This window comes from Mobula hypostoma, chromosome 1, assembly GCF_963921235.1.
Source record: "Mobula hypostoma chromosome 1, sMobHyp1.1, whole genome shotgun sequence".
In the NCBI taxonomy this organism is placed as follows: domain Eukaryota; kingdom Metazoa; phylum Chordata; class Chondrichthyes; order Myliobatiformes; family Myliobatidae; genus Mobula; species Mobula hypostoma.
The window spans coordinates 180873821-180894518 of NC_086097.1; the positions used below are offsets into that span (position 1 = coordinate 180873821).

General features: G+C 44.4%; 1 protein-coding gene across 1 annotated transcript in view; it reads right to left on the reverse strand.

Moving 5' to 3' along the window:
* LOC134342670 (zinc-binding protein A33-like) overlaps positions 1-19975 on the reverse strand; it is a 37857-nt gene extending 17882 nt beyond the window's left edge. The window contains exon 1 of the mRNA XM_063041073.1: positions 19706-19975. Within this exon, the coding sequence (XP_062897143.1) occupies positions 19706-19900 (195 nt within the window). The 5' untranslated portion in view covers positions 19901-19975. The remainder of the gene's footprint in view (positions 1-19705) is intronic.
* Between the last annotated feature and the right edge of the window lie 723 nt (positions 19976-20698).

Sequence of the window (20698 nt, forward strand, 5' to 3'; positions counted from 1 at the left end):
TATCGCACACTCTCTCATTGGGACTTCTACATACCGATGAAGAAAACTTTTCTGAACACATTTGACAAACTCTATCCCATTTAGACTTATTATCTGGGATTCCCAGACAATATGTGGAAAGTCAAAATCACCTACTATAGCAAACATTTATTTTGCTTCAGTGCTGGAAAAAAATGTAATGTGAAATTTGAATAAAACTTTTAAGATTAGAGCACTAAATGGTGAAAGAACACAAACACAAGAGACTGTAGATGCTGGAATCTGAAGCCAAAAAAAAACCCACATCCCAGCTCTTGTACTCTGTGCCATGGCTATGAAGGGAAGTATCTCAAATGCCTTCTTCACTCTTCTTTCACTTGTGCTGCTGCTTTCAAGGGTTAATGCACTGTCCTTCCTCTGTTCATCAACACACCCTGTCATTAACTGTGAATGGCCTAAACTTGTTTGCCCTTCCAAAATCATCTTTCACTTAACAGGATTAAAATCCATCAATTCTATTCCCCTGAAATCTATTCTCTTTCATGTACCCATTAATGTCATCCTGATTTCCTGCCAATCACCCACACTTTGGGAAATTTATTGTAGTCAATTAATCATCTATCAAGTACACCTTTGTTGATGCAGAAGAAAAATCTAGGGCACCCAGAGGAAATCCATGCTCTCACAGTCGGAATGTGCAATCCACAGAGATTTTGGCATAGAGAGGGTCAACAGTCAGAATATCTACCAAAGTTAGAAATATCAAATACTAGAGGACATACCTGTATTTTTAAGGTGAAAGGGAGAAAGTTCAAAGGAGATGTGTGGAGCAAGTTTCTTTATATAGAGAGTGGAGGGTACCGAATTAGAGGCCTAATTAGAGTCTATGTGGAGAGGATATTTCCATTAATAGGAGGCTCTAGGACCAGAGTGCTCAGCCCCAGAATAGGACGTCTCTTTAGAAGAGAGATCAGGAGGAATTTCTTTAGCCACGAGGTGGTGAATCTGTGGAATTCAATGCCACAGAAGACTGTGAAGGCTAAATCATTGGGTATCTTTAAAGCAGAAGTTGATAGGTTCTTGATTAGTTAGGGCATCAAAGGTTATGGAGAGAAGGCAGGAGAATGGGGTTGAGAGGGGAAAAAATCAGTCACGATCGAATGGTGGAGCAGACTCAAAAGGCTGAATGGCCTAATTCTGCTCCTGTGTTTTATGGATGCCTAGAATGGGTTGCAGGGGTGGTGTGGTGGTGGAATCAGATATGATATTGGTGGTTAACAGGCTGTTAAGACACATGAATATGCAGGGAATGGAGGGAATGGATCATGTGCAGCCAGAGGAGTTTAGTTCTATTTGGCATTGTGTGCAGTACATACATTGTGGGCCAAAAGGCCTGCTCCTTTGTTGCAATATTCTGTGCTGGAGGGACTCAGTAGGTAAGGTGGCATCTGTGGAATTGAACAAATTGGTTTCTGGTCAAGACCCTTCATCTGGAGTTTAAGAACATAGTGTAGTAACAGGAGTAGACCATTCAGCCCCTTATATCTGCTTTGTCATTCAACATGAGCATGTGAGCAGACATCCCACCTCTCCCGGAAGTTCCGGGAGTCTCCCGCATATCGATAGTGGCTCCCTGACACCCAGAAATTATATACAATATCCCAGAAATAGATTTTTTTGAGAGGGAGAGGGAGAGCGAGCATCCTGATTGGTCTCTCTTTGTGCTAAGAGTGATCCCCAACCACCGGGCTGCGAGGAAACAATATGATTTGGCGATATGAAATGATGTGAGTCATTTGCACCTTTCCTCATTCCCTGTCACGCACTGTTGAACTCGAACGCATGCAAGGTCATCAGTGATCCGAGACATGCAAAGGAATGGATCCGTGAACCATTTGTGAATGTTTCTGGTGAATCATCCACGTCAGCGCAGGAAAAAGATCAACTCCTCGAGCTTGCAAATGACGGTGGGCTGAAAAGTATGTTTGACATAACATCTCTGCCGGCATTCTGGATCAAAGTCAAGGCTGAATATCCTGATATAGCCATGGAAGCACTGAAAACGTTGCTTCCATGTCCAACATATCTCTGCAATGAATGCAACGAAAACTAAATTGCGGTATAGACTTGTTGCAGGGAAACAAGCCCAGGGCTCCCACTGATTCATCGATATTGGTGTGTTGCAATGATTTTATATGTTCATATGGGGAAAATATGCGCCGTGTGTTTAATATCCAAACGTTACTTAAAATGTTATGATGCGATTGACTTATCACCTATATTCCAGTTGTGATTAACACCCCTGCCCCCGGTCGGCCGGTCTGCAAGAATATTGTCAATATTAAACCGGTCTGCGGTGCAAAAACAATTGCAGACCCCTGCTAAGTAGACCTATCAGTTTTCTGTGTGGGCGGGCTTTACAGTCGACCTCAAAAATAATGACAGTGTTGCTCGCTGCACTGTTTGCAACAGTGACTTTTCTATTGCCCATGGTGGGTTAAAATGTAAAAGACATGTTAAGGTGAGTTTAACAGGTGTCATTCGTTCATTAGCACAGCTAACGTTATTTAAACTAGCTGACTAGCTGCTAAGGAGCTACGCTATTGATGTCCTACTTGATGAGGCCAAACTCCCTGTAGACTTGCTTGAAGTTGTAATAGAATAAACATGATAATATAAGTACATATTTTAATGTCACATTTTCTGCATACACCCAACTTGGTTTACAGATTAGACAAAACCACTAAACAAAGTATTACATACTCCCTTGGAGGTCGACCGTGGGCGGGGTGGGGATATGGGGTGCCGGGGGGGCGGGGGTGCTACCTCCCTGAAATGAGTTTTTGCATGGTGTGATGTCTGTGTGAGACTGAATCCTAATGCAATTAGAGACTTATTCGCTGAGGCTCAGAGACATAAAAGAAAATAACATGCAGTTTGCCAGGAATGCTTTGCAAGAAACATAAAAAATAAACATGAGTAGGATGCTGTGCCATGCATTAAGATTGTGGCTGACCTTTTACCTCAGTGCTATTTCCTACTCAATATTGCAACCCCATGAAATCCAAAAATGTATTAATGTCTTGAAAATAACCAGCCTCGCAGTCCTCTTGGATAAATATCTCCAAATATTTACTACGCACAGAGTGGAGAAATTTCCTCTTATCTTTGCTTAAATGGTCAATTCTTTATCTTGAGGCTGTGACCTGGTTCGAGACACCTAGCTAAGGAAAACATCCGAACATGTTTGAAAGAGGTCAGTTTCCTATAATAAATGTCTTCTTCATTCAGTTCTATTGTCATTCTCTAACTACTCTGTTACCACTTCCTTAATAATAGATTCAGCAATTTTCCTGCTGCTGATGTCCAGCCACCTGGTCAGTAGTTAGAGTGGAGTTTAACTAATTGTTCTCCTTGGGCTAGGTCACCTTTCTTCTTCGTTTGTACTGTTACGAGAATACACATAAAATTAAGATGTTTGCTGGCCTGGGCTAGCATCAGTGGCATCAGCAGTTGGTCTGCCACCTGCCCTCAGGGGAAGGAGAGATAAGGAACAATGGAGCAGCGTCTGGAGATGTGTAATGAAGGGATGTGGGAGGAAGAGCTGTCTGGAGCGGCTCCCCCCTTTGAACCCTGAACTGTTTGAAGTGATGGACAGGCGATACCCCAGCAGGGGGATAAAAAGGGACAGGTTCGCTAAGACAGACACACACGCCACCCGAGGTAACGAGACCCTGGAAGCGGTACGCTTCTCACGAGTGGGTGAGAAGTGCCAGACAACGACCAGGGTGGAAAGGTACGATCAGCGGGAACCCGGTGTGTGTCCGCCCTTGCCTGGGTGCCGGGTTCACTGCAGAGGATCGACCGCATCTGGAGGAGGGGTCACAGTCGGTGACCTCAGGTGACATCACCAAGGACCCGCCCAAATGCTGTTTGTGAGCCATCTCGCTGGTCTGTGAGTGAAGCTGTGCTGAATGATGAGTTGTTCCTATTCTATGTCTCTCTTCCCCACCTTGTCCATCGCCATGACAACGATTACTGCGAACTGAACTACAAACTGGACTGAACTTTGAGTCATTTTGAAATTGGTCATTTACCCCTAGACAACGATAGAGCTTGATTGATGCGGTTATCTTAATTCTGTGCACATGTGCGTTTATCATCGCTGAACTGTTGCATTTATTATCCTTTCGATTAATGTGTTGCTTGTTTCTTTAATAAAACTTTCTTAGTCCTAGTACTCCAGACTCCAACTGAGTGATCCATTTCTGCTGGTTTGGCAACCCAGTTACGGGGTACGTAACAGTACCTATCAAACAACTGCAGCTTATCAGTGATCCCCCCGGCATGAGAGCCAGCAGTTTGCCCATGCTACAGCAGGAAGGATTGTGTTCCTTTCTTTCAACCCCAGCTGGTAATAGAACCACTTCATAGTCAGCAATAGCTGCTCAAAAGATTTGTTGGTTCCAATTGTTGTTTGGGGAGACTGCTATTCCCTGGGGCTGTACCACTTTAAGTTGAAGAGAAAAATAGGGTTAAGACAGCCTTGCTCACTGGAAATAAGTACTGATCAATTTTTCTTGATCTAGCTTCCTGGTTGAGGATGTAGTTGGCACAGTTTTTAGGTTTATACATGAGAGCAAACTTAATGCTTTAGTAGAAGATAACAAGATCTTGATCAATTGGGAAAGTGGAATTTAACTCAGGCAAGATGGAATTTAACTCAGGCAAGTGTGAAGTGTTAAACCAGGGTAGGACCCACACAGTAAGTTGCAGGGCCATGGAAAGCGTCATTGAACAGGTGTACAAATGTACAGTCCCAGCAAAGTGGCAACACAGCTAGACAGGGTGGTGAAGAATGTTTTCGGCATGCCTGCCTTCAGCTGTTGTGGATACTACACTTTGAACATTATGTACAACTCTGGCCATCTTTGTATAGGTCGAATTTAAGTTAGAAAGGCTGAAGAAAAGATTCAGAAGGATATTGCTGGGATAAAGGACTTGAGTTATGAGGAGTGATTGATTAGGTTGGGATTTTTTCTAACCCAGGAGCGAAGAGGCTGAGAGGTGACCTTATTAAGGTATATAAAATGATAAGGGCAGAAGGGGATAAAGTGAATGGCCACAGCATTTTCCCCATGGCGGAGGAATCTTAAACTAGAGGGCAAAAGTTTAAGTTGAAAGAGGAAAGAGATAAGGGGAACCTACAGTGTAACTTTCCCATGCAGAGAGTGACAGGTATATGAGGAAGTGGCAGAGGCAGATGTGTAGATAAATTCAAAATTAAAAGCACATATATGCCACCATACGCTACCTTGAGATTCATTTTCTTATGGGCATTCACAATAAATACAAAGAAACACAATAGGACCAATGAAAAACTACACAAACCAAACAACCAATGTGCAAAAAAATGACAAATTGTGCAAATATGAGAGAAACCAAATAATAATGATAGATAAATAAGTAATATTGAGAGAACAGGAGTTGTAGAATCCTTGAAAGTGAGTCCATAGTTTGTGGAATCACTTCAGTATTGGGTGAGTGAAGTTATCTGCTCTTGTTCAGGAACCTGATGGTTGGGGGTTAATAATATTCTTGAACCTGGTCATGTGGGACCCAAGGCTCCTGAACCTCTTTCCTGTTGGCAGCAGTGATTAGAGGGCATGGTCAAGAAAATGGGAGTCTTTGATGATGGATGCTGCTTTCCTACATTCCTTGTAGCTGTACTCAATGGTGGTGAGGGTTTTACCTGTGATGGACTGAGCTGTATCCACTACCTTTTGTAGGCTTTTCCATTCAGGGGCATTAGTGTTACCACCATCAGTCTGTGATGCAACTAGTCAGTATTCGCTTCACTGTGCATCTATAGAAGTTGGTCAGTTTTAGATGACATACTGAATCTTCGCAAACTTCTAAGAAAGTAGGGGTGCGGTTGTGCCTTCTTTGTAATGGCACTTACGAGCTGGTACCAGGAGAGATCCTTTGAAATGATAACACCAAGAAATTTTAAGTTTAAGAAAGTTTTAGAGAGACATGGGCAAAATGCAGGTAAATGGGAGTAGCTCAGGTTGGCAGCTTGGTGGGCATGGATGACTTGGGCAGATGGGTCTATTTTGCACTGTTTTGTACTGTTACAGTTGGAACCTGCAGGGCCCAGTGAGGGCAAACTCCTGAAGAAGATGACAGCATAATCTCCGTAGCACCAGGCTGTTGTGGGCTTCTGTCCATTGTCAGAGGGGAACACTGACAAGCTACATTTGTCAGAATGATAGGTACAAATGAGCAGCCTCCAAAAGCTGAGAAGGAATGAACTAAGCCCAGGGATAGCAATTAGTTAAAGGCTACGTCCACACTAGACCGGATAATTTTGAAAATGCCTGTTTCACATAGAAACGATAGATGTCCACACCAGGTGTTTTTGAAAATACCTCCGTCCGCATTAAAATGGGTATCTGGGTGAATCTCCTCCTACTGGGCATGCGCAGGACACATAGAAAACAAGTGAAGAGGAAACGGTATACGGTGCGCGTTTGTCCATTTACAGACCAGAAAAACTTAAAAGGAAATTGCTAAACAACGGAAAGCTGTTGGCTCTCGCGCAGGAGGACTTAAAACTGAAAAAACAAATACTGGAGCATATGGAGGCAACCGACAGGGAGTTCACGGACAGTATGACCCGGCTGACGACGAACATTGAAAAACTGACTAACTCTGTTGCAGAGGGATTTGCAATGATGAGGAATATCATGGCTCCCTCCCACCAGTGCTTTTCACCACCACAATACCAGCCTCACAGCCACTACAATAGCTACACATGCGGACACACAGACCCCCGCGTGGCCCCACCAACATCTTCCCCACTCCCACAGAGGGGTCACCCTGGAAACATTTCCTACTGCCCTTTCTCTTCACCGATGAAAGGGACGACAGGTTTTTAAAAACCTCCAGCTACCCCATACACATTACAACGCCCAACCGGCATTTTCAGATTTAAAAATTCTGGAGTGTGTTTTAGAAAAGCTCAGTTTTCGGGGGAGGAAAACGCCGTTTCAGTGTGGATGTAGCCTAAAGTCTATGACTAGGTACCTTGACATCAGCCACAGGAATAATGATGCATTGTTTATGAATCTGCTGGTGGACCAATAACAGCAAATAATTGGTGATTCAACTCCTCTGAATTCACCACCAAGAATGAGAGTCTTGATTCACTCTCCAACAGGTTTAACTCTGAGTCTGGATCTTTCTCCACAGAAGCTACTTAACCTGTTGAGTGTTTCCAGCATTTTCTGTTTTTACTTTCAGATTTCAAGCATCTGCAGTTTTTTTGATCAATATAACCAAAAAATCCAACAGGAAATTCAGAAGAAGCTTCTTCATCCAAAGAATTTGGGTTGGATGCTCAAGAAGGTATTAATGTTGGTATGAACTGTGGGTTGAATGGTCTGTTTCTTTGTAGTGCCTCCCTTGCACCAATGACCAATGAACTGATGGAAGATAACCGGTTTCGTAAGAGGGCGAGTGACCCTGCTTCTACAGCCAGCAGCTGTGTACCCAATGACACAGGGAGAAGAGAATCATCTCTAAGGACTGCAGCAGTTGAGAAGGTGGCTCACCACTGTTCACAAGGACAGTTAGGGATAAGCAATATTGCTGGTCTTGCTAGCAATTCCTGCATGCTTAAAATAATGAGTATAGTAGCATCACTATTGAGCAAGCCTAGAATATCAATGGATCCCATCATGGAATTAAATAAATTGAGAATATAAAAGCTATGAGCTTTTATATAAAACTATAGTTTTAATATAATATAAAATATATGAGCACTGGTGGCTAGAAACTACCATATTGTATCCCATGTTATATAATAAATGGAAATTATGTATGATAAGATGGACTTTTGGCCTCACAGTCTACCTCATTATCTTGCACTTTATCGTTGATTTGGACTGCACTTTTTGGGTAGTTGTTATATTTATTCCTTATTGTTAATGTTTTACCTTATTCTAGCTCAATATATTGTGTGATGATTTGATCTGTATGAACAGTTTGAAAGACAAACTTTTCACTATATCTTGGTAGTTTTGGCAATAATAAACCCACACCAATACCAATAGTTAGAAACAATAATCTGGTTTTACATACTCACGCTGCAGTCCCTGAGATGTGACTACACTCCCGGTGCTGTTAGGGAAGGAGCCAGTGACAGTGAAGAAACAGTAAATATAGTTTTTCCAACCCAGAATAGTCTGTGGCTTGGAGGGCAACTTCCAGAAGGAAAGTGTTCCCCTGCACCTGCTTCCCCTTTCCTTTCAGGCGGTAGAGGCAGATGCTGTCTAGGAGTCTTGGTGAGTTGTTACAGAGCATTCTGTATGATACACACTGGGTGCTACTGTAAAACAGGTGAAGTGAATGAATAGATGTAGACTGGGTGGCTGTCAAATGCACTGCTCTGACCTGTATGTAGTCAAAGCAGCACTCATCTGGGCAAGTGGAAGGTGTTCCATCACACTCCTTATTTGAGCCTTGTAGATGGTGGATCGGGTGTATGAGGTATCTAGGGAGGGGTATGAGGTACCTCTCATTGGGGGGCCTGGCGTGCCCTTTTTCAGGGCAGCTCGTCCACCTTTGTTCCCCACCTGGCGCTCAGCTCTCACCTGTGGCTCCAAGTAGCTGTAACACGCACAGCGGCCACACCCTGGTAAACCGTCTCGGCAGGCGGGCCAATCCAGGTGAGGGTAGCCGACGGGTCTTCGACCCTCGGTGAGGTAGGGGATTTGCCTGTCCCAGCGTGTGAAGTCTGGCCATGGCGGATTGAGCGGAAGAGACCGATTAGTGGTCCAATGGTCAAGAAGGTGTTGTGGAGAGCTAAGAGCACGACAAGGCACTTAGACGTCCTAGTCATCCACTGCAAGAGGTGGTGATCTCTCTAAACTCACCCGGCAGAAGGCAAAGGCAAACCACTGCTGCAACCTACCACGTACATATTTCCCAATATGTCAGAGTGGCGTGGAGGGAAATCGTCCGCCAACTGGAAATTCCAGATGTGACCCAATGACGATGACAATGAGATGGTGGACAAGTTTGGGATGTTGGGAGGTGAATTACTCACCACACGGGTCCGGTCTGTGACCTGCTCGTGTAGTCACACTGTGTATATGGTTACTCTGGTTCAGTTTCTGGTCAGGATATTGATATTGGGGCATTCAGTGATGGTGATGCCATTGAATGTCAGGGGCTGATAGACGGATTTCTCTTGTTGGAAATTGTCATTGCCTGCCATCTGTGTGGCACAAACATTACTTGCCACCCATTAGCCGAGGCCTGAGTATCATACAGGTTATGCCATCTCTCAAATGGGACCACCGGAGGAGGTTGAGATGGATCATCCATTTGGCACTTAAGAACAGCAAAGGAACCTAGAGCACCTGTACCAACTGTGATTCCATCTGCCTGCATGTGGTCTGTACACCTCTACGCCTCACCATTCCCTGCCTGTCGAAATTACTCCTTAATCATCACTTTTAAATCTGTGTCCACCACCATCCCTATCGGTGCTTTCCTGGCACTCACTACTCTATGTTTATAAAAAAGCATTCCCCCCTCACCATAAAGCTATGCCATTGCCATAGCAATTGCCATTTCCACAGTGGGGAAAAAAGACTATCTACCCTATCCTTACCTCTCATGGTTTTATATATTTCTACCAAGTCACCCCTCAGCCTATGATGCTCCAGAGAAAACCATCCAAACTTGTCCAATTCCCTTTTACAGATAATCTTTCTAATCCAGCCAACATCCTGGTGAACCTCTTCTGCACCCTCACCAGTCTCCACATTCTTCCTGTAATGCAGTGACAAGAATACATACAACACTCCAAATAATGGCCTGATCAAAGCTTTTATAAAGCTGCAACATGACTTCCCAATTTTCACACTCAGTGCCTCAGCCGATTAACATGCCGTTTGCCTTCTTCTAACACCTGATCTATTTGTGAGCTATGGATTTGCACCTCAAGATCCCTCTGTACATCAGTACTCCCAACAGTTCTGCCATTTACTGCATAGTTTCCCATTATATTTGACCTCCTATAATTGTCAACTCCACAAGAAACTCAGTCAAGTTCATAAGACATGACCTGCCTCATACGTAGCCATGCTAATTATTCCTAATAAGCCCATATTTTTACCAAATGCAAGTAAATCTTGTCCTTGAGAATTGTCTCCAGTAGCTTGCCTACTACTAATGTAAGGCTCACTGGTGGATTGTTGAATTATCCCTATTGCTGTTTTGAATAGAAGAACATCATTGGCTACTCTCCACAAAATGCTGAAAGAACTCAGCAAGCTGGGCAGCATCTATGGAAAAGAGTAATCAGTCGATGTTTAGGGCCGAGACCCTTCATCTGGATTGAAGAGAAGGAAGAAGTACAAGGTGTTAGATAATAGGTGAATCCAGGTAAATTAAAGAGCTGGGAAGCTGATAGGTGAAAAAGATAAAGGGCCAGAGAAGGGAGAATCTGATAGAAGAGGGTAGAAGACCATGGAAGAAAGGAAAGTGGGAGGAGAACCAGAGGGAGTTGGTGGGCAGGTAAGGAGTACCCTCCTGGTACTTATCCTTGCAAGCAGAACAAATGGCATACTTGCCCCTACACCTCCTCCCTCACTACCATTCAAGGCCCCAACAGTCTTTCCAGGTGAGGAAACACTTCACCTGTGAGTCTGTTGGGGTTATCTTTTGTATCCGATGCTCCCAGTGTGGCCTCCTGTGTATCGGTGAGACCCAATGTAATAGAGAAATGGAGGTCATTTAAAGGTGAAATTTTGAGGGTACAGAATCTTTATGTTCCTGTTAGGTTGAAAGGAAAGGTTAAAAGTTTGAGAGAGCCGTGGTTTTCAAGGAATAATGGAAACTTGGTTCGGGAAAAGAGAGATATCTACAATAAATATAGGCAGCATGGAGTAAATGAGGTGCTCGAGGAATATAAAGAGTGTAAAAAGAATCTTAAGAAAAAAATTTGGAAAGCTAAAAGAAGATATGAGGTTGCTTTGGCAAGTAAGGTGAAAATAAATCCAAAGGGTTTCTACAGTTATATTAATAGCAAAAGGATAGTGAGGGATAAAATTGGTCCCTCAGAGAATCAGAGTGGACAGCTATGTGTGGAACCAATAGAGTTGGGGGAGATTTTGAACAATTTCTTTTCTTTGGTATTCACTAAGGAGGAAGATATTGAATTGTGTAAGGTAAGGGAAATAAGTCCGGTAGTTATGGAAACTATGACGATTAAAGAAGAGGAAGTACTGGAGCTTTTAAGGAATATAAAGGTGGATAAGTCTCTGGGTCCTGATGGGATATTCCCTAGGACCTTGAGGGAAGTTAGTGTAGAAATAGCAGGGGCTCTGACAGAAATATTTCAAATGTCATTAGAAACGGGAATGGTGCTGGAGGATTGGTGTATTGCTCATGTGGTTCCATTGTTTAAAAAGGGTTCTAAGTGTAAACCTAGCAATTATCGGCCTGTAAGTTTGACGTCAGTGGTGGATAAATTAATGGAAAGTATTCTTAGAGATGGTATATATAATTATCTGGATAGACAGGGTCTGATTAGAAACAGTCAACATGAATTTGTGCGTGGAAGGTCATGTTTGACAAATCTTATTGAATTTTTTGAAGAGGTTACTAGGAAGGTTGACGAGAATAAAGCGGTGGATGTTGTCTATATAGACTTCAGTAAAGCCTTTGACAAGGTTCAATCGTTAGTTATTAATATTGAAGTAGTAAAATGGATTCAGCAGTGGCTGGATGGGAGACGCCAGAGAGTAGTGGTGGATAGCAACACACATCAAAGTTGCTGGTGAACGCAGCAGGCCAAGCAGCATCTATAGGAAGAGGCGCAGTCGACGTTTCAGGCCGAGACCCTTCGTCAGGACTAACTGAAGGAAGAGTGAGTAAGGGATTTGAAAGCTGGAGGGGGAGGGGGAGATGCAAAATGATAGGAGAAGACAGGAGGGGGAGGGATAGAGCCGAGAGCTGGACAGGTGATAGGCAAAAGGGGATACGAGAGGATCATGGGACAGGAGGTCCGGGAAGAAAGACGGGGGGTGGGGGGTGACCCAGAGGATGGGCAAGAGGTATATTCAGAGGGACAGAGGGAGAAAAAGGAGAGTGAGAGAAAGAATGTGTGCATAAAAATGAGTAACAGATGGGGTACGAGGGGGAGGTGGGGCCTAGCGGAAGTTAGAGAAGTCAATGTTCATGCCATCAGGTTGGAGGCTACCCAGACGGAATATAAGGTGTTGTTCCTCCAACCTGAGTGTGGCTTCATCTTTACAGTAGAGGAGGCCGTGGATAGACATGTCAGAATGGGAATGGGATGTGGAATTAAAATGTGTGGCCACTGGGAGATCCTGCTTTCTCTGGCGGACAGAGCGTAGATGTTCAGCAAAGTGGATAACTGTTTGTCAGATTGGAGGCTGGTGACTGGTGGTGTGCCTCAGGGATCTGTACTGGGTCCAATGTTGTTTGTCATATACATTAATGATCTGGATGATGGGGTGGTAAACTGGATGAGAAAGTATGCAGATGATACTACGATAGGTGGAGTTGTGGATAATGAAGTAGGTTTTCAAAGCTTGCAGAGAGATTTAGGCCAGATAGAAGAGTGGGCCGAAAGATGGCAGATGGACTTTAATGCTGAAAAATGTGAGGTGCTACATTTCGGTAGGACTAATCAAAATAGGACATACATGGTAAATGGTAGGGCATTGAAGAATGCAGTAGAACAGGATTCGAAGAAGGAGTCTGAGAGTCTGAGTGGGAGTGCCGAGAAAGAGATTTTTGCAATTTTCGTTATTTTTTTTCTCCAACGGCTTTCTGAGAGGCGGGACTGCGCAGGCGTGTGATGTCGGGCAGTGCAGCGCGGCAGATTTAAAAGGGCAGACATCCTGCTTCGGGTTTGATTCGAAGAAGGAGTCTGAGAGTCTGAGTGGGAGTGCCGAGAAAGAGATTTTTGAAATTTTCGTTATTTTTTTTTTCTCCAACGGCTTTCTGAGAGGCGGGACTGCGCAGGCGTGTGACGTCGGGCAGTGCAGCGCGGCAGATTTAAAAGGAACAAAGCCTCATAGAGCGGGCAGCGTAGTTTGCGGGCGGCGGAGTGAGCCGGGAGCAGAGTGAAGACTTAAGGGCTTCGGCTCAATGGGCTTAGGCGGAAGCGGGCGAGGCGAGGAAGGTTTGACATTCATTTTCTGTTGCTATTTGAGGAGAGGGGCATTATGACTGTGAGGGCAGTTTGCTGTTCTCGGTGTCGGATGTGGGAGGCCCTGGAGTCTCCAAGCCTCCCGGACGTCTACATCTGCGCCAAGTGCATCGAGATGCAGCTCCTAAGGGACCGCGTTACGGAACTGGAGCTGCAGCTCGATGACCTTCGTCTGGTCAGGGAGAGCGAGGAGGTGATAGAGAGGAGTGGAAGGCAGGTGGTCACGCCGGGGCCACGGGAGGCAGACAAGTGGGTCACGGTTAGGAGGGGGAAGGGGAAAAGGCAGGTGATGGGGAGTACCCCGGTGGCTGTGCCCCTTAACAACAGGTACTCCTGTTTGAGTACTGTTGGGGGGGACAGCTTACCCAGGGGAAGCGACAGTGGCCGTGCCTCCGGCACAGAGTCTGGCCCTGTAGCTCAGAAGGGTAGGGCAAGGAAGAGGAGGGCAGTTGTGATAGGGGACTCGATAGTAAGGGGGTCAGATAGGCGATTCTGTGGACGCAGTCCAGAGACCCGGATGGTAGTTTGCCTCCCTGGTGCCAGGGTCCGGGATACTTCTGATCGTGTCCAAGATATCCTGAAGTGGGAGGGTGAGGAGCCAGAGGTCGTGGTACATATAGGTACCAATGACATAGGTAGGAAAAGGGAAGAGGTCCTGAAAGGAGAATATAGGGAGCTAGGAAGGGAGTTGAGAAAAAGGACCGCAAAGGTAGTAATCTCGGGATTACTGCCTGTGCCACGCGACAGTGAGAGTAGGAATGCGATGAGGTGGAGGATAAATGCGTGGCTGAGGGATTGGAGCAGGGGGCAGGGATTCAAGTTTTTGGATCATTGGGACCTCTTTTGGCGCAGGCGTGACCTGTACAAAAAGGACGGGTTACACTTGAATCCTAGGGGGACCAATATCCTGGCAGGGAGATTAGCGGGGGCTACTGAGGTGACTTTAAACTAGAATGGTTGGGGGGTGGGAATCAAATTAAAGAGGCTAGGCGTGAGGAGGTTAGTTCACAACAGAGGGATGGGAACCAGTGCAGAGAGACAGAGGGGTGTAAAGTGAGCGTAGAAGCAAAAAGTACAAAGGAGAAAAGTAAAAGTGGCAGGCCAACAAATCCAGGGCAAGCATTAAAAAGGGCCACTTTTCAACATAATTGTACAAGGGCTAAGAGAGTTGTAAAAGAGCGCCTGAAGGCTTTATGTGTCAATGCAAGGAGCATTCGTAATAAGGTGGATGAATTGAAAGCGCAGATTGTTATTAATGATTATGATATAGTTGGGATCACAGAGGCATGGCTCCAGGGTGACCAGGGATGGGAGCTCAACGTTCAGGGATATTCAATATTCAGGAGGGATAGACATGAAGGAAGGGGAGGTGGGGTGGCGTTGCTGGTTAAAGAAGAGATTAACGCAATAGAAAGGAAGGACATAAGCCGGGAAGATGTGGAATCGATATGGGTAGAGCTGCGTAACACTAAGGGGCAGAAGACGCTGGTGGGAGTTGTGTACAGGCCACCTAACAGTAGTAGTGAGGTCGGAGATGGTATTAAACAGGAAATTAGAAATGTGTACAATAAAGGAACAGCAGTTATAATGGGTGACTTCAATCTACATGTAGACTGGGTGAACCAAATTGGTAAAGGTACTGAGGAAGAGGATTTCTTGGAATGTATGCGGGATGGTTTTTTGAACCAACATGTCGAGGAACCAACTGGAGAGCAGGCTATTCTGGACTGGGTTTTGAGCAATGAGGAAGGGTTAATTAGCAATCTTGTCGTGAGAGGCCCCTTGGGTAAGAGTGACCATAATATGGTGGAATTCTTCATTAATATGGAGAGTGACATAGTTAATTCAGAAACAAAGGTTCTGAACTTAAAGAGGGGTAACTTTGAAGGTATGAGACGTGAATTAGCTAAGATAGACTGGCAAATGACACTTAAAGGATTGACGGTGGATATGCAATGGCAAGCATTTAAAGGTTGCATGGATGAACTACAACAATTGTTCATCCCAGTTTGGCAAAAGAATAAATCAAGGAAGGTAGTGCACCCGTGGCTGACAAGAGAAATTAGGGATAGTATCAATTCCAAAGAAGAAGCATACAAATTAGCCAGAGAAAGTGGCTCACCTGAGGACTGGGAGAAATTCAGAGTTCAGCAGAGGAGGACAAAGGGCTTAATTAGGAAGGGAAGAAAAGATTATGAGAGAAAACTGGCAGCGAACATAAAAACGGACTGTAAAAGCTTTTATAGATATGTAAAAAGGAAAAGACTGGTAAAGACAAATGTAGGTCCCCTGCAGACAGAAACAGGTGAATTGATTATGTGGAGCAAGGACATGGCAGACCAATTGAATAATTACTTTGGTTCTGTCTTCACTAAGGAGGACATAAATAATCTTCCAGAAATAGTAAGGGACAGAGGGTCCAGTGAGATGGAGGAACTGAGTGAAATACATGTTAGTAGGGAAGTGGTGTTAGGTAAATTGAAGGGATTGAAGGCAGATAAATCCCCAGGGCCAGATGGTCTGCATCCTAGAGTGCTTAAGGAAGTAGCCCAAGAAATAGTGGATGCATTAGTGATAATTTTTCAAAACTCGTTAGATTCTGGACTAGTTCCTGAGGATTGGAGGGTGGCTAATGTAACCCCACTTTTTAAAAAAGGAGGGAGAGAGAAACCGGGGAATTATAGACCGGTTAGCCTAACGTCGGTGGTGGGGAAACTGCTGGAGTCAGTTATCAAGGATGTGATAACAGCACATTTGGAAAGCGGAAAAATGATCGGACAAAGTCAGCATGGATTTGTGAAAGGAAAATCATGTCTGACGAATCTCATAGAATTTTTTGAGGATGTAACTAGTAGAGTGGATAGGGGAGAACCAGTGGATGTGGTATATTTGGATTTTCAAAAGGCTTTTGACAAGGTCCCACACAGGAGATTAGTGTGCAAACTTAAAGCACACGGTATTGGGGGTAAGGTATTGGTGTGGGTGGAGAATTGGTTGGCAGACAGGAAGCAAAGAGTGGGAATAAACGGGACCTTTTCAGAATGGCAGGCGGTGACTAGTGGGGTACCGCAAGGCTCAGTGCTGGGACCCCAGTTGTTTACAATATATATTAATGCCTTGGATGAGGGAATTAAATGCAGCATCTCCAAGTTAGCGGATGACACGAAGCTGGGTGGCAGTGTTAGCAGTGAGGAGGATGCTAAGAGGATGCAGGGTGACTTGGATAGGTTGGGTGAGTGGGCAAACTCATGGCAGATGCAATTTAATGTGGATAAATGTGAAGTTATCCACTTTGGTGGCAAAAATAGGAAAACAGATTATTATCTGAATGGTGGCCGATTAGGAAAAGGGGAGGTGCAACGAGACCTGGGTGTCATTATACACCAGTCATTGAAAGTGGGCATGCAGGTACAGCAGGCGGTGAAAAAGGCGAATGGTATGCTGGCATTTATAGCGAGAGGATTCGAGTACAGGAGCAGGGAGGTACTACTGCAGTTGTACAAGGCCTTGGTGAGACCACACCTGGAGTATTGTGTGCAGTTTTGGTCCCCTAATCTGAGGAAATACATCTTTGCCATAGAGGGAGTACAAAGAAGGTTCACCAGATTGATTCCTGGGATGGCAGGACTTTCATATGAAGAAAGACTGGATGAACTGGGCTTGTACTCGTTGGAATTTAGAAGATTGAGGGGGGATCTGATTGAAACGTATAAGATCCTAAAGGGATTGGACAGGCTAGATGCAGGAAGATTGTTCCTGATGTTGGGGAAGTCCAGAACGAGGGGTCACAGTTTGAGGATAGAGGGGAAGCCTTTTAGGACCGAGATTAGGAAAAACTTCTTCACACAGAGAGTGGTGAATCTGTGGAATTCTCTGCCACAGCAAACTGTTGAGGCCAGTTCATTGGCTATGTTTAAGAGGGAGTTAGATATGGCCCTTGTGGCTACAGGGGTCAGGGGGTATGGAGGGAAGGCTGGGGCGGGGTTCTGAGTTGGATGATCAGCTATGATCATAATAAATGGCGGTGCAGGCTCGAAGGGCCGAATGGCCTACTCCTGCACCTATTTTCTATGTTTCTATGTTTCTATGTAACAGAGGGATCTAGGAATAATGATGCATAGTTCCCTGAAGGTGGAATCTCATGTGGATAGGGTGGTGAAGAAAGCTTTTGGTATGCTGGCCTTTATAAATCAGAGCATTGAGTATAGGAGTTGGGATGTAATGTTAAAATTGTACAAGGAATTGGTAAGGCCAAATTTGGAGTATTGTGTACAGTTCTGGTCACTGAATTACAGGAAAGATGTCAACAAAATAGAGAGAGTACAGAGAAGATTTACTAGAATGTTACCTGGTTTCATCACCTAAGTTACAGAGAAAGGTTGAACAAGTTAGGTCTTTATTCTTTGGAACGTAGAAGGTTGAGGGGGGATTTGATAGAGGTATTTAAAATTATGAGGGGGATAGATGGAGTTGACGTGGATAGGCTTTTTCCATTGAGAGTAGGGAAGATTCAAACAAGAGGACATGAGTTGAGAGTTAGGGGGCAAAAGTTTAGGGGTAGCACAAGGGGGAACTTCTTTACTCAGAGAGTGGTAGCTGTGTGGAACGAGCTTCCAGTAGAAGTGGTAGAGGCAGGTTCGATATTGTCATTTAAAGTAAAATTGGACAGCTATATGGACAGGAAAAGAATGGAGGGTTATGGGCTGAGTGCAGATCGGTGGGACTAGGTGAGAGTAAGCATTCGGCACGGACTAGAAGGGCCGAGATGGCCTGTTTCTGTGCTGTAATTGTCATGTGGTTAATGTAGATTGGGAGACCTCTTTGCCAAGCACCTACGCTCCATCCACCAGAATAAGTGGGATCTCCTAGTGGCCAGCCACTTCAATTCTACTTTCCATTTCCATTCTGACAAGTCTGATCATGACCTCCTCTACTGTTGCGATGAGGCTACACTCAGGTTGGAGGAGCAACACCTTGAATTCCGTTTGGGTGGCCTCCAACCTGATAGCATGAACATCAATATCTCAAACCTCTGGTAATTGCCCCCCCCCACCATTCCCATTTCACCCTCTCACCTTATTTCCATACCCGCCCATCACCTCCCTCTGGTGCTCCCCCACCTCCCTTTCTCCCATGGTCTTCCAGCCTCTATCAGATTTCCCCTTCTCCAGCCCTCCTTTATTTCTTTCACCTTTCAGCTTCCCAGCTCTTTACTTCACTCCTCCCACTCCCAGTTTCACCTATCACCTACCACCTTGCACTTTTTCCTCCCCTCCCCACACCTTCTTGCCCTAACTTCTTGAATTTTTTTTCTGGTCTCGATGAAGGGCCTTGGCCCAAAACGTTGATTGTTTACTCCTTTCCACAGATACTGCCTGGCCCGCTGAGTTCCTCCAACATTTTGTGTGTGTTGCTTGGATTTCCAGCATCTGCAGATTTTCTCATCTTTGCCTCCTCTCCAGTTCTCTGGGAACTCACCCATGGTAAAGATTTCTGTAGGTAGCCCAACAATTTCTTCTTGCCTCTCTCAAAAATCTGAGATAGATCCATCAGGCTTTGGGGAATTATCCACCTTAATGGTGTTCATGAGACCCTTGTTAAAATCAACAGGCCTTAGAATATTAGCACAGCCTACACTGATCTCACTGCTCTCCATGCTGTTCTCTATCTGAAGATTCTTGAAAAGATTTCAGCTTCTGGTCCATTGACAATGAAGCCCAGGATGATTGGAGTCAGAAACATAAACACAAGAAATATGTAGATACTGAAAATCTTGAGAAACACACACAAAATGTTGGAGGATCTCAGGAAGTCTGGTAGCGTCTATGGAGGGGAATAAACAGCCTTGGGGTCTTAGCCTGAAACAGCAACTGTTCATTCCCCTCCATAGTGCTGCCTGACATGGAGTTTGTCCACAATTGTGTGTGGAGACTGGTTCTGCTATGCATACTTAGGTGCATCACATGCACCTACACACACACACACACACAAAATTTGGTTCAGCTGATAGAATACAATTTCAGAAGCAAAGCTCAAAGTGTATACGTCAATGTATCGTGGGTTAGAGATTACTAGCCATTGATGACATTAAAATAGAGCTGGAGGCTATCTGTGGCAGGCCCATTCTTGTTCTTACATTTGTAACTGCCTCAGAGATAGTGCTACATCAGCCGACTAGTTCATAAAGTAAATTACTGCAGGACAAAATTGCCAGCCTTGTTCAGTGACATCCATATTCCAAAAGCAAGTGTGTCCCACTTTTACTTATCAATTACTCTGCTTATACAAGCAGAACATAACTGCAAGAATGTTTAGTAACACCAGAAGATATTTCCTATCATAACCACATTTTTTTTCCTTAGACTTTTCACAGTACCATTCGATCACTTCACTCTGCATCAAGTTTGCCCCTTGTACCTCTCTGTGGTAAAACCATCAGGATGAAGAATTATAGAAAGCTCACATACTTACTTTTTGTTCCTTGCAAGCCTCCTCAAAGGGCGAGAAGCTGTGTGTCTTATGCTTGCTCCCCACCAGACATCGAGGGCACACACACTCCACACAATCATTGCAGAAGAGGATCAGATTTTCACTGTGTATGACACACTGCACATCCAAACTCCCAATGCTGCTGGCAATGCTCCCCTGATTACTCGCTAGAGTCATGTCAAATGGTAGGGGAAGCTTTTAAAATCTTCCAGAACTTCAAATTGCAAACTTCTACGGGAAGGTGAGTACAGCATAGAGAACAATCCTGACTGATAATATCAAGGAAGCAGTGGGTTGAGCTATATACTGAGTTGCCACAGGGGAGGGCTGTGCAGTATGACCTCAGTTATTACACATGTCGCAGCAATTTTTTAGATTGACATTTAAAGTAAAATAAGGCCCAATTAAATATAAATAGAAAACTATGAACATGATTACCTCATTTTAAAAAAAATTCATAGGTCTTGAAAACTATGCTTTGTTTTTCTTCATGAGCGGTTCCTTTGCTTCAAAGAATCAGAGGCCTGTTTAACTTTACTATGGTAATTTATAACACCCAAGAGCATCTCTGCTGAGCAGGATAGAATGGGTGGTGCACACAGCTCGAAGAATTTGTGTTTCATCCCAATCTAGGCTGCTGTCTCTGCAGAGTTTGCATTTCTCTCTATTACTACATGAGTTCTCTCTGGTGCTCTAGTTTGCCCCTACATTTGAAAAATGTGCAGTTTGGATAGTTGGAAGTTACCCCCTTTTTGTAACTGGCAAAGAAAATCTATTAGAGCTCTATACCTAAGCAAGTAATTTCTGGCATTGGAGAGAGTCCAGAGGAGCTTTACAGAAACGAAAGGTTTAACATTTGAGGAGCATTTAATGGCCCTGGGCCTGTACTCATTGGAGTTCTGAAGAATGATAGGGGAATCCTACTGAAACCCATCGAATATTGAAAGACCTAGCTACAGGATTACCAAAGAGGTA